The sequence below is a fragment of the Myxine glutinosa genome, chromosome 3 (genome assembly GCF_964187855.1).
Source record: "Myxine glutinosa chromosome 3, kmMyxGlut1.1, whole genome shotgun sequence".
Lineage (NCBI taxonomy): Eukaryota > Metazoa > Chordata > Myxini > Myxiniformes > Myxinidae > Myxine > Myxine glutinosa.
This window is the reverse complement of record NC_136263.1, coordinates 25,362,688-25,377,008: the sequence shown is the minus strand read 5'-3', so window position 1 is coordinate 25,377,008 and position 14,321 is coordinate 25,362,688. Positions and strand designations below refer to the sequence as shown.

Sequence of the window (14,321 nt, the reverse complement as noted above, 5' to 3'; positions counted from 1 at the left end):
GGACATTGAGCACTACCGCGGATAACATCGACCTGGTGAGCACACAGGCACAAAAGGTCCGTTGGGCTACGCCCTGAAGAGCAGTGATTGGTCCAGGGTTTATTGGCAGAAAAGACTGGTAAGAAGGGACTGGTGGAGACGTCGTAGGATGACGTCAGAGCCTTGACTATAAAGGAGCGCTCTGGCTGACATTTTCTAGCTCTTGAGCGAAGGATATTCTTTGAGACACCACAATTTTCTCTTCCCTTGATTTCCTCGCATGTTCTGGGTTTGGTGGCGAGTGGTCATCTCCCCGACATTTTGTGCTCTTGGCTTTATTCTATCCTCTTGATTTCCGCTCTCCTCTTCTTCGTCTTCTCGAGTCCTGGCTTTGACGATGAACGGTCGTGTCCCGACATCGCTCCTCTTCGTCTCTTGTGGCTGGCTCGCATCGTCTGGCTTTGGTGTTGGAGAACGAGATTGTGAGGACAAGCATGGCTGGAAGAGCGAGCTGTGAGCCAAGGCCTGTTCACTTCGCGCACAAAGCCAGGAGTGAGCGGACCGCGCGGCGAGGCCTAGTTCGCGCCCACCGGAGTGCAGGCTGTGGTTTTTGCACGCAAGTACGCGGGGCTCGGGAAGATTCCTGACGAGGTTCAAGAGCCGTTTAGAGCTAAGTGCCACCAAACACACATTTATTTTCGTTCTCTTATATTTCCCTTTGTTTGTAATCGAGTCTGTTTGGGGGCGCTCCAATTAGGAATTTAGTTTTATCGTGCATTCTTTGTTACCGGCATTTTCTTTCAATAAAGCCGGTATTTTTGTACATTTTAATTCCGTGTCGGTTCGCGTTAATTTATCCAGGTGTGAAAAAGTTGGGTGGAAGCCGTCTAGGTAAGTTCGTCATCCTCCTTTCCCTCTCGTGTAATGAATACCGTCATTTTGGATTGAACGCCTGGGAGTAAAGCTCGTTTGGTCATCCGTGTCGTCCTGCGGTGTTCACTACAGGGTAGTCACATGACAATATGAAGCTTTATTTACAAGTATTGTATTAACATATGTCCAAGTCAATGTGGTGCATCCTCCTAATTTCACTTTATGTAAACTACTGCTTTAATTTGATGTTGTTCCTTCTTTAATCTCCATGCAACGATTACAAGTGAACTAGTGCTTTGCTTCAGTAACACACAATCACGTGAGTGATATAACAGATGTGTGTTCACAGCGCTTCACCTGTTTTACGGCTTGGCTTTAGCCTATCTGATGGAGAGAAGGAATTTTTGAAACGGAGGGCAAAGATTGCTGCCTTGGCTTTCAGTAAAGTTCTGAATCATCAGAAAATTTCCAAGAACTGCCGGGTAAGAATTATCTTATAGGTATTTTGGGTACTTGTTTTAAGCATTGTTATTGTTATGTTTGTGGGATATGTGGGAGCATTTTGATAAAGCCTGGACAATTGTTCATATTTTTGCAGTGTTGTCACTTTTTGAACATGCATTAAGTATACAGTGCCCTCCATAAATCGAGGTTATCTTTTATTTCCTGGTATTTCTATGTATACATGTTTTACCATTGTAGAACAATAGCACTTTATATGTTTAGTCCCTCCATTTTAGATAAGCATAAGCATTGGAACAGATTAACTTAAAGTAAATTAAAGTAGTATAATAGTTAGTATTTGGTTGCATATCCCTTGCATGTAACAGCTGCATCGAGCCTGTGACCCATCAACATCACCAAACTCTTGGTAACTTCCTTTGAGATGCTTTGCCAACTTTTACTGTAGCCATTTTCAGTTGTTGTTTGTTTTGGGGGTTTCTGACGTTATTCTCTTCAGCAACTGAAATGCATCCTCCATTGGATTTAAATGAGGAGATTGACTTAGTCAGTCTGAAACCTTTCCACTTTTTTCCCCGATGAACTCCTTGGTTGCGTTGTCAGTGTGTTTTCAGTCATTGTCTAGCTGCATGGTGAAGCGCCGCTCAATTAATTTGCAGCTATTTTCTTGTACATAGGTAGACAAAATGTTTCTGTACACTTCCAAATTCATTCTGCTGCCACCATCAATAGTTACATCATCAATAAAGATGAGTGAGCCAGTTCCTTAGACAGCCATGCAAGCCCAAACCATGACACCACCTCTACCATGCTTCACAGATGAGGTAGTATGCTTTGGATCACATGCAGTTCCTTCCTTTCTCTACACTTTCACCTTTTCATCTCTTTGGTAAAGGTTTATCTTGGTCTCATCTGTCCATTAAACGTTGTTCCAAAACTCTACTGGGTCACCTCTGTACTTGGCAAATTTTTCTGTCGTCAACGGCATTTGTTTTCCTTGGCCGACCTGGCTGGAAAACGAATGGTTTCTTTCTTCTTCAAGATTTTCCAAATTGTTGTATTTGCTATACCCAATTTTTGTGTTATGGTTCTAAATTAATTATTCTGTTCTTTAAGCTTCCAAATTGCTTGTTTTTCTTTCATAGACAATTTTCTGGTCTTCATGTTGGTTTATGCCTACTGACTCCAAGGGAAGACTCCCAAGGAAAAAGCAAAGGCTAAAATCAAGACTCGACATTCACAGCTCTTTTATGTGTGAACAATCAATGCAACAAGGAACCCCTGCCAGTAATTTGTTCCAATACTTATGCCTACCTAAAATGGGACAGCCATGCAAGCTGAACTGAACATAAAAAGTGCTATTGTGCTACAATGGTAAAACATGTACTGTATGCATAGAAATACCAAGAAATATAAGATGAAGTTATGTACTCTTGCCTCATATTCATCTTTTGATCTCAAATAGAAATTGATTGAGTATATAGTAATAACAAATTTGACTTCGCTGTTCCAATGGTTATGGAGGGCCCTGCATGTTGGTCTGGTTAGGTGTCTACAATACCACCTCAAGGTGTCTTGTCCCTTTTGTTACCCGATGTCAATCTGTTTGAGGTCAGGCAAGGGTAAAGAGTGATACAGCCCGTCTCCCTCACACCGACAAGGAGAAGATTTCTCTTCTCCAGCACTATCCATCAACAAGTGGGAAGCGGACCTTAGTTTCTTGGACAAGGCCGGATTCGTAAACATTCCCGGGAACAGGGTCTCGAGGCAGGAGCACTGTTGTCAGGCCTGACAGGAGGGACTCCTGGTCATGATTGGTGGGTCCTTGGGGCGGAGAGACCCCGGTGGCCTGAGATTAGTTACCCATAGAGGAAGAGGTAGGTGCGGAAACTCGCAACAACGAGAAAGGCCCGGTCTGACAGGATGTTCACTCTCTGGCGCTATTGAACTCTCTTGTACTGTTGGATTCCTTATGCTCTGACAAGCTGTTTGCTCCCACTGCTGCACTGTGGAAACAAGGTTGCCCCCATGCCAGTCCTTCACTGGCTTTTTGTTCCAGGGCTCTTCACCCTGTGCCATTTTTCATCACTCTTACCTGTTTTGTTGTGTGTATGGAGCCATAGCTGGGTAGTTTTTCTCTTATTTTGTCTGATTTTGTGTCCATGGTTTTGTTAATCCGTTTCTTGTGATTACTCCGCCAGGGAGTAATGCATTCGATCGTGTGTGTGTGTGTGTGTGTGTGTGTGTGTGTGTGTGTGCGCGTTCGTGTGTGCGCGTTCGTGTGTTCGTGAACAAGATATCTGGAAAAGATCTGAACGGATTTGGATGAAAGTTGGTGGGATGATTGCCCTTGGGATAAGGAAGAATTGATTAGTTTTTGGTGAAGCTCAGGATATTATTCCAGATCCAGGAATTTTTTTCTGTTTTACTGTATTAAAGCTTTTATTCTTATTCTTATTCATAAATGATGTTTTTCTCCTCTAATTCCGAGATATATCAAAATAAATTCTCTGACAGTTCGGGCCTACTTTCTTTTTCATTTATTGTTTTGGGGAGAGGGGATGTTAAACAAAACGTATTATTCCAACTTGACCCACGGCGGGAGTATGCGCTCTACTGAGTGGCGTTCTAGTTAATTAATTAATTTATTTTCCCCTTTGTTACCACCTTTTTTCACACCAACTTACAAGTTAATCGCCAACAATGGAGGTCTAAATTGCTAGATCACACTGGAGTATGAACCATCGTTACCGCTCATCGTTGGTACACGGAAGTGAGCACTCGGTTTAATCCCTAGAGCGTTGGCTTCCAGCATGCTTGGGAATCACTGATTACAGTTATCAGATGGTTGCCATCCACACGACATTATTTTTATCTGATCGAGAATAAATCGAGCTTTTTGTAAGGAACGTCTCAAACCTGCATTACAGGGACGTCATAAGGCAATGATGAGATGAGAGCAATGCAGCCTCTAGCATGTGAACCCAGGATCTCTGCGTCATGAGCTATAGATGTGCAGATGGGAAGACTGAACAGGCAAACCCAAAAATTGTTAAAGCTTGAAGTGTTTCTAAAATAAAAGAGTTCCAACATATGCATAAAGGTACATGGTTCAAAAGGTAAAACAAGGAAATGGACAGCAGTCATGGAAAATAAGCAGTGGAGCATGCCAATATATTTATGCAGAAGTCAATACCTGCTTGTATCTGCCTGATTTGCTCTTGGTTCTTTGACAGGTGCCTGTTGTAGCCGTCCTCGGTTCTGGCGGTGGTGTTCGTGCAATGACTTCCTTCTATGGAAGCTTGTCTGGACTCGAGAGAATGGGCATCCTCGATTGTATCGCGTATGCGTTTGGGGTCTCTGGATCTAACTGGTGAGACATCAAACGTCACACGATCGTATTCGACTCGACCATGTTTTAAAATTGGTGTTTTATTCTTTACAAATGAAATATTAACCGAGTATTTATGATCATTCCATGGTGACAGGGCCCTGGGCACTATTTACCAGGATCCGTATTGGTCAGAACATGGACTGGATAGTGCCATCCATGAGCTACGTGCACGACTAACGGGAAGCAAACTGAATCTGCTCACGTCTGATTGGCTGCGGCATTGCCGTGATGCATTGCGTGACAAGGAGGCCCGAGGATTGCGCACCTGCCTCACCGACCTATGGGGTTTTGTACTTGAGTGGATGTTGTATGGACAGGTGAGCAGGATGCTCCATTTGCGATACTTTTTTTTTGTATATACAGAGTCGAGGCTCATAGGAGACCGAGAACGCTGAATGGATCAGGAAGCAACAGAACAAAAGGGGCAGTAGCAGTAGAGAGACCACCTTTAGAGGCCATTTTCCCCCGCAGAGCAGGGGTTGGCCTTTTTCGGGCACCATGGTCCCCTTTTTTGAAGCAATGTTTTACAGCCAGATGCCCTTCCTGCCGCCAACCCTGTTAGTCGCCTCTTGCGACACACAGGGAATTACCAGTGAACTGGTACTCAATTTGCCAACCTCGGAAGGATGACAGGCTGAGTCAACCCCACTGGCGTTAATTCAGCGATCGACCGGGATTCGAACCCAGGATCCTAGGATCCCAAGCCGGCACCCTAACCGCTAAGCCAACACCAAGCTTAAAAGGAGCAGTAGAGAGAGGGGGGAAACACCAACAGCAGGGTTGAAGGACAAGATAGAGGGAGACTTGGACAAACAATGGGTGTGGGCCTTCTCGTGAGCGGAGTCAGCTGTTGTGCCATTTGAAGAGAGTGAAGGGTTGCAAGGGGAGCATACAACAGACACACTTAAGAAGGTGCTACCAAGTTTAGGAAGAGGGAAACAAGTTAGAAAGTTCATTATTGAGATTGGACAGACGTTGTTTCCTGAGAGTGGCACACTTGGTGTGGGCCTTGTGAAATGAACTGAGATTGCCTTCGGTTGGGTTTAAGTTTTTCAGGAAGAGAAGGCATGTTGTTCTCGACTAGAGCAACCACTTCACCTCAGGATTCAGTGTACCATAGATGTTACATTTCCTAGCACACTGTTTTTGTGAGGGAGATGTACACCCATCATTTTTTTGTACTTTTGCATTTTGGTAGTACTCGTACAATGTAATCCGCCGTGCTATTTTTTGAAAGGAGTCAGCCATTTTATCATATCGCCCTGGCCAAATTCCCTGCTTGAAGTTTGCTGCATGACTATCGCTACCTGCACGCATAGTCGGAAGTCATAATGTTCTACGGAGAGAGTAAAAGTGTCCAACCTTCTAATTCCCTGCATGACGAGTAACTGAAGCTTTATGGATGTTTCATCAACACTCCGAGACCATGCGTGAAGTTAGGGTTAACAGAGGTCGCTGAAGGTCATTAAGGTATTATCCAAAATTTAGTAAGAATCTATTTTTTTGCTATATTGGCAGACACCTGGTCGAACTTGATTTCAGGCATCCAGGTGAATAACACAGTTTCCCTGTGTAAGCTCTCGGTACACATCAGGTGCTGGGCTGCTGCGTCAAGTTGTTGCATGTCCACAAGGTATTTTGTATGATTGTAGCGGGCCATCCATGGGAAGCATTCTTGAAAAGGCTTCTCCTTCAACCGTGAAGAAACTGCAGCGGTACCTGCACCATAACCATGTACTGTCTCCAGAATGCAAACGTGGGATTGGCAGAAAACTTAATGGCAATATTCACCAATATTGAGGAAAAGACCACGCCATTGGTCATCGTGTGCCCATGCCAACTCCCTTGCTTTGCAATACAGGCCTTCAACAAATGTCAGAACTGTATTCTACCGGCCCAGATAGTGTGACGTTCTGGCATTGACAAATACAAATCAAATAATCCTGCTATCTGGATCCGGATTTCTACCAAAATCAAATAACTCTGCTGTCTGAATCCGGATGTTCACCAAAATCAAATAATTCTGCTATCTGGATCAAGATTTTCATCAAAATCAAATAATCCTGCTATCTGGATCAAGATTTTCATCAAAATCAAATAATCCTGCTATCTGGATCCAGATTTCTACCAAAATCAAATAACTCTGCTGTCTGAATCCGGATGTTCACCAAAATCAAATAATTCTGCTATCTGGATCAAGATTTTCATCAAAATCAAATAATCCTGCTATCTGGATCCAGATTTCTACCAAAATCAAATAACTCTGCTATCTGGATCCGGATTTTCACCAAAAATCAAATAATCCTGCTATCTGGATCCAGATTTCTACCAAAATCAAATAAGTCTGCTATCTGGATCAAGATTTTCATCAAAATCAAATAATCCTGCTATCTGGATCCAGATTTCTACCAAAATCAAATAACTCTGCTATCTGGATCCGGATTTTCACCAAAAATCAAATAATCCTGCTATCTGGATCCAGATTTCTACCAAAATCAAATAATTCTGCTATCTGGATCCGGTTTTCACCAAAACCAAATAATTCTGCTATCTCGATCCAGATTTTCATCAAAATCAAATAATTGTGCTATCTGGATCCAGATTTTCATCAAAATCAAATAATTCTGCGATCTGGATCCAGATATTCATCAAAATCAAATAATCCTGCTATCTGCATCTGGATTTTCACCACAATCAAATAATTCTGCTGTCTGGATCCGGATTTTCACCAAAATCAAATAATTCTGCTATCTGGATCCGGATTTTCACCACAATCAAATAATTCTGCTATCTGGATCCTGGTTTTCACCAAAATCAAATAATTCTGCTATCTGCATCTGGATTTTCACCAAAATCAAATAATCCTGCTATCTGAATCCGGATTTACACCAAAATCAAATAATCCTGCTTTCTGAATCCGGATTTACACCAAAATCAAATAATTCTGCGATCTGGATCCGGATTTTCACCACAATCAAAAAATTCTGCTATCTGGATCCAGGTTTTCCCCAAAATCAAATAATTCTGCAATCTGCATCTGGATTTTCACCAAAATCAAATAATCCTGCTATCTGGATCAAGATTTTCATCAAAATCAAATAATCCTGCTATCTGGATCCAGATTTCTACCAAAATCAAATAACTCTGCTATCTGGATCCGGATTTTCACCAAAAATCAAATAATCCTGCTATCTGGATCCGGATTTTCACCAAAAATCAAATAATCCTGCTATCTGGATCCGGATTTTCACCAAAACCAAATAATTCTGCTATCTCGATCCGGGTTTTCACCAAAATCAAAGAATCCTGCTATCTGGATCCGGATTTTCACCATAATCAAATAATTCTGCTATCTTGATCCAGATTTTCATCAAAATCAAATAATTGTGCTATCTGGATCCAGATTTTCATCAAAATCAAATAATCCTGCTATCTGAATTCCGGATTAACACCAAAATCAAATAATCCTGCTATCTGGATCCGGATTTTCACCACAATCAAATAATTCTGCTGTCTGGATCCGGGTTTTCACCACAATCAAAAAAATCTGCTATCTGGATCCGGATTTTCACCAAAATCAAACAATTCTGCTATCTGGATCCGGATTTTCACCAAAATTAAACAATTCTGCTATCTGGATCTGGATTTTCACCAAAATAAAACAATTCTGCTATCTGGATCAGGATTTTCACCAAAATCAAACAATTCTGTTATCTGGATCTGGATTTTCAACAAAATCGAATAACGCCGCTATCTGGATCTGGATTTTCACCAAAATCAAATAATCCTGCTATCTGGATCCGGATTTTCACCAAAATTAAATCAATTCGTCTGTGTCACACACTCAACCTGGCCAACACGTTTCATCCGAGTCTGTCCATAACTTAATTTTTGTATACTAAGTCGAGGCTCGTGTAACAGCTAACACACAGAACATATAAGAGAGAGAGAGAGAGAGAGAAGAGAAGAGAAGAGAAGAGAAGAGAAGAGAAGAGAAGAGAAGAGAAGAGAAGAGAAGAGAGAAGAGAGAAGAGAGAAGAGAGAAGAGAGAAGAGAGAAGAGAGAAGAGAGAAGAGAGAAGAGAGAAGGAAAAAAGCAAAAGAGAAAGAAGCACAACAACAGTAGATAACAGGGATCTCGGGAGATCTGTGGAAGGGAGAGGGCTGGGGCGGGGGTACACGGGATAAACAAGATGGACACTACGAGGACTTTCAGGAAAGAAAACGGAATTTTAAGCTGGTGGGTTTTGTGGTGAATTAATGGGGGTAGAAAAGATCAAGGCTTTGGATGGGGGAAGATATGAGATGGTGGTGAACAGCTGTTTTGAAGACCTGGAGTGGGGAATGGGATTGAAGAGAGTGAGGGAGTTTGTTTCAGAGGTGGGGAAAAAGAGGAATGAAAGAGTGAAGGTGAGCAGAGAGTCTTGTTTTTTTTACCCAGCTAGCCATGCTGCAATAAATTAGCTCGCTGCCTGCTTTTACTCTAATGGGTAGAAAGAACCCAACATTTTAAAAAACTTTCTGATCTACGTGTTCAGGCGAGCATGTGAAATAAATGCCGCTGTGTACACATGGCTCGGGCATTGGACTGAATAGTTTTTAAGTGGTTTAATTACCATCTATATGTGATTGGTGTTATTCTTGATTTACAAGTCATCAAAGGACTGCTTGAAAGTCACCTAGGTGTGCAGATCAGGTTTGGACTAAGGAGACTTTCAGAATGTAAATGTTATACACAAAGTATCTGGATGCTTTACAATTAGCCACCTAATTACAGTATATGATGAATAAATAATTGACGTCATCAATAGCGACATTTGAGTAAAATGATCAAGTCTCATGCAATTCATTTTTAATCCAATAGTTACTGTCCTACAAGGAAGGTGGGTCAAGAATAGGGAAGCCAGTCCATTTGTGTCAAAGAAAACAATTGCAGTTTTGATTTTAATCTTAAAACAATAACTTTTGAATTATAGAAAGTCCAAATTATATACGGCTGTACCTATAGCTATAAAGAGCTCATGATGTGAAGCAAATAGATTGATGGGCCATTACAGGAGAACCCTGCACGACTCTCTGAGCAGCATGAGGCAGTGCGTCATGGGCAGAACCCATACCCCATCTACGCTGCAGTTAACGTCAAGCGTGATGTGGAAAGCTGCAAGTTTTCTGGTGAGTTATTATTTCCTTCCTGGTGTATATATTTCGGTCCAGTGAAAGGAAGTGTCATTTTAAACTATCGGACGATGCAAGTTCATCGTCAGGGGCTGCACAATTCTACGTAAAGAGACTGAAGGTTTCGTTTTTTACATCAAAGATACTTTTGGCAAACGTATTCACAAATAAGGAATGATGGCCAAAGTGACACCGGTTATGACGGAAGCAGTGCTCATAAACGTTTAAAAGTTCAGCAAAGGTCACCAGAATGAAAAAAATATATACAATATGGCTCACCGTTAACGTGGACTATTATTATAAGACATGTAAAATCTTAACCCAAAAGGTGCTGTTTAAGCAGGTGGTTGGATGAGACATCTCATAGATGCTCTCATTTTTTAAGGTAATTCCAACCTGAGTGCCAAACCTCCCTCTGCGTTCACCAATAAATGTCAAAACAGCATGTTAAACCTTTGTTTACAATTGAGCTGTTTATACATGAAACACATCTAAGATGAATTGTGCGGCCTTAATATTCCTAGCCGACCTTATACCCCTGCAAAAAAAAATTGCTGAGTAGAGAATTTGATTAATTGCACTAGCGGGTGCTCCCACCCTACGGTCGGGAGTACCCTTCTCAGCCCACCTTTGGTAGGCAATGTGACGCAGCACATTCTTGGAATTGCACTTTGTAATTTTTGTAATTTTTGAAAGAAATTTTATTCATCATAACATATTGTTGTGGATATGAGGATTGTATTTTTTGATTGTATTGTATTGTATTGTAAATTGTTATGAATTATTGCTTTATTCTGAGCCCTCCTTGCTCCAGTCTGTTGTATAAAGGTCAAAGGGCGTTCCGGTAGTTAATTCCATAAAGCATACATTGAAGGACACTATAATACCCCTGTTCAGTAGTTTATTTCCTTATTCTGTGTATGAGGTTAAGGCGTTGTCTTCCATTAAAATGACACTCCATTGCACCAAGTGAAATAGATAGATCCCCTTTCATTCCCATTCCCAAAAACCGCAATTGCCAACTGTTCCCTCCGCGACTCCATTCGCCACGAGGTAGGCTCGGAGAAGAAGGGCGTGTCTCCACCTCGTCATAGAGGGGAAGAGTGACCCAGCCCCGAACAACCAACCAAGCACGAGGGGTTTGGTTTGAGAGGGCGGAGGAAGAGCGATCGAGGAGGTTCGCGAAGGTTGAGGGGCGGGGCCTATATAACCCGCCGCGGGACACTCCCCAAGCAGATGAGTTCTGAGTTCTGCAAAGAGACAAGCTTCAGAGAGAAGTGCGCAAGGAGGGAAGAGAAGCGAGAAGGAAGCCTTTAACACAAGTGCGCGAGAGAAGCGCGGGGAAGCCTTGAGAGAAGTGCACGACGTCACCCTGCTCGCTCCCAGCCTGACGAGGCCCGGTTTGCTATGCGCCCCGTAAAGCCTTCCAGCTTGTGGTCCGAGCTGAACCTTCCTCCCGGTCCAGCCAATCGTTCCTGCCTCCATTCCCCATTCGTGTGAGTTTGTTCTGTTTGTTCTGTCCTGGGTATTTAATTAAGTTTGTATAAGCTAGTATTTTCACTGTGTCACCTGCTTTTTTCCATGTTCCCTGTATATAACCGTGACTGCTCCTTTTGCTTGTGTGTGTAAATAATAAATCCCGTTACTCTTCTGTACATCTTCTTCTTCCTCTTTACATTCGGTCGCTTTAGAGTTTTCCATATTGAATATCTGTGGCGCGATCTGGCCAACGTTCGGGGATCGGGTGAATCGGGGAAACTGTACGACCGCAGGGCCTCCGCTCGGCAAACACAACATCTTATCCGCGGGCCGTAACAATATCATAAGAAAAAGGAAGATTATTTGTAATACCGGCTGCCACCAAAGGTGGCGTTATTTTCAATGTACTGTATGCAGACACACACACACACACACACACACACACACACACACACACACACACACACACACACACACACACATTGTTACATGGAAGGGCAATCCATAGCTAGACTGTGGTAAGTTTAACATGGTCCATGTATTTTGAGTACATTAGATGCCATATATCAAGGACTTGCCAGAGTAAGTCGTATTTCTATTACACGTGGTGCTGAGGAGGCAGTGTATGTAAATTATAGACAGGATAGTCATTGTAATATTGCATTCATGAACACCTCTTGTTTGTGAGGAAGGCCAGGTAGGATTTTCTGTCGCAAAAAGTGTCGCACACTTCAAAAAGGCCGTCATGAGCCGTCGTCTCCATATAAAAATATCTTAGGTGAACATTTAAACTCTGGGATATGTTTGCACCTGCAATTTTCAAAAATGGTGAATATCTATGTGCACATTTCATATCTCAGGAATTATTGCATGAGAAAGTAAATGTTTTGTCAAAATATATCCATTCCTCTATTTGCGAAGGGATTGCGTTCCTAAAAATCATTTTCTTAAGCAAACATCCATTGATGAGCTATCTCATGATGCGGCATAAATAATATGCCTTGAATATTGCAATAATGCCCTGTTCCATCAGTTGAATGAACGAAGTTGTGTTTGGCGGCAAAAATACAACATTAATATTACCTACCATGTCCTCGATGTTAACAGGACTACCTGAGCCCCTGGGCCACTGTGGAATCCTCACTGAGACCCACAGCCTTGGCCCCCACATCCACCTCTCATGTGGGTCCACACTGGACCCTTTCCTAACAGTTTCGGTGCCCCTACCCTTAGGGGGTGTAAGTTGCACCATAAGAATTTACCTTGAGTTTTCAATTCTCCGGGTACTCTTCAAGCCTTGGAAGGAGCACATCCTCCTCTTTTGATGTTCCATGGGGCTGCACGAATGTGTGCTCCAACATGCGATACCCGAAGCTTGTCCCTTTGCTCCACTTGAGCCGGTCCCCTTAACTTTGTGGAGAGCCGACCTGGTCCTAACCCTGACCAGTCAGTCGCTAATGGTGGCTCTCCCGGTGGCATTCCTCCTCCTGCCTTCTCGTCCATGCTATCGCCACAATCAACATGCGCTACACTCTCAATACAAATCTCATACCCTCACATTTGCACTTGCTTGTAACCTTACTCCCGCATGCACTCTCACCCATGCCCTCATGGACAGGAGGCATGACCTTGACATTTCCGGGAGGTGGTTGAGCAGCCACCGAAGTGCAAGCTTGGCTCACTGGTTGTTCAGTGTCGGCCATGCATACCTGTGGCACAGCACCGAGCTCAGCCAGGCAACTCGCTTGAGGGCTTCATCCCACACCGCATGTACTCAGGCACACACACTCCTTTAAAAAAAAAGTTTATTTCAGAGTATTTCTCCAAAATTTTTTGGAATTGGACCTAGGGTCGCTGACATCACCACCTGTAACAGTCACAGTCAGAAGTGATGTTTGGCACCTGATCATCAGTATCATTATATTCACTATTTTGGAAAATGGCAGCGGCAAACATAATATCCTCGAGTTTAAATGTCTACCCAGGTTTATTTTGTACAAGCTGAAGTACCCGGTGTTGCCTGGGTATATTCAATGAAATATGTATTTAAATGTTTCCTGCATGAGAAATTGGGGAATGTTGGCCTTACGTACCAAGGGAATACACAATTTGTGCTTTTAGCTTGCATACATTTGACCTCAACATATGATCTTCACAATACATATTACTCGATCGCTCTGGGGTAAAACCCAAGCAGTCAAAGGAATATACTCACTCGAGGTCTGAAGGACAATTATCTGGTTTTATCTGGGGTCATTTTTGTTTATCCAAACATATCCCTCGAGCTTCCTCTTGATGAAAGAGGAAGCCATGCAAGGTTTGGTTGCATTGGTTCTTGCAGGGTCCGAATACATAAAAGAACGAACGAACAAACACACAAACAAACAAACTTTCTTTATACATTAGATAGAGTGGTCTTGCAGCCCATTCAAATGATCAAATTCTCAGGACACCAAAATATTTGTTGGGGCATACAGCAGAGCCTAGACCATCATCCACGTCCTCATTTCTAGTCGTGCGTAAGTTAAGACTGTGGACTATTTATTCTATAACACCCAAAGGTAATCTTACTAGAATTCACCAAATGTCTGTCCGTCTGTCCATCCGTCTGTTCCCAGGTACCTCAAAAACAGCTGAACCGATCGCAACAAAATTTTGGGTGGGTAATCCTGGGACCCCCTGGAGTAAAATAGGCTATATTGTTTTTCCAATTTTTCCAATTTCCAATTTTTCCAATTTTCCAGTTTTTCCAAACACGATGGAATAATATTTACCGATATGAACAGTGATGTGGCTTTTATTGAAATTCTACAAATACTGTTTGGATTGTGATGATTTGCGTGTGATATGATTTAACGGATGTTTATGTAAATCATTTAAAATAAAAAAAGCCTTCAATTTCTGATATTTAGCCTTTTCATTTGGGCTTCCCAATTGAAGCCCCGCCCCTAGGGCGGGTA

At 42.5% G+C, this 14,321-nt stretch overlaps 1 protein-coding gene across 1 annotated transcript in view; it reads left to right on the top strand.

Moving 5' to 3' along the window:
- PLA2G4F (phospholipase A2 group IVF) overlaps window positions 1–14,321 on the top strand; it is a 158,564-nt gene that overhangs the window by 47,620 nt on the left and 96,623 nt on the right. The window contains exons 10-13 of the mRNA XM_078773553.1: window positions 1,202–1,334; window positions 4,551–4,687; window positions 4,803–5,025; window positions 9,765–9,879. Of these exons, the coding sequence (XP_078629679.1) occupies window positions 1,202–1,334; window positions 4,551–4,687; window positions 4,803–5,025; window positions 9,765–9,879 (608 nt within the window). The remainder of the gene's footprint in view (window positions 1–1,201; window positions 1,335–4,550; window positions 4,688–4,802; window positions 5,026–9,764; window positions 9,880–14,321) is intronic.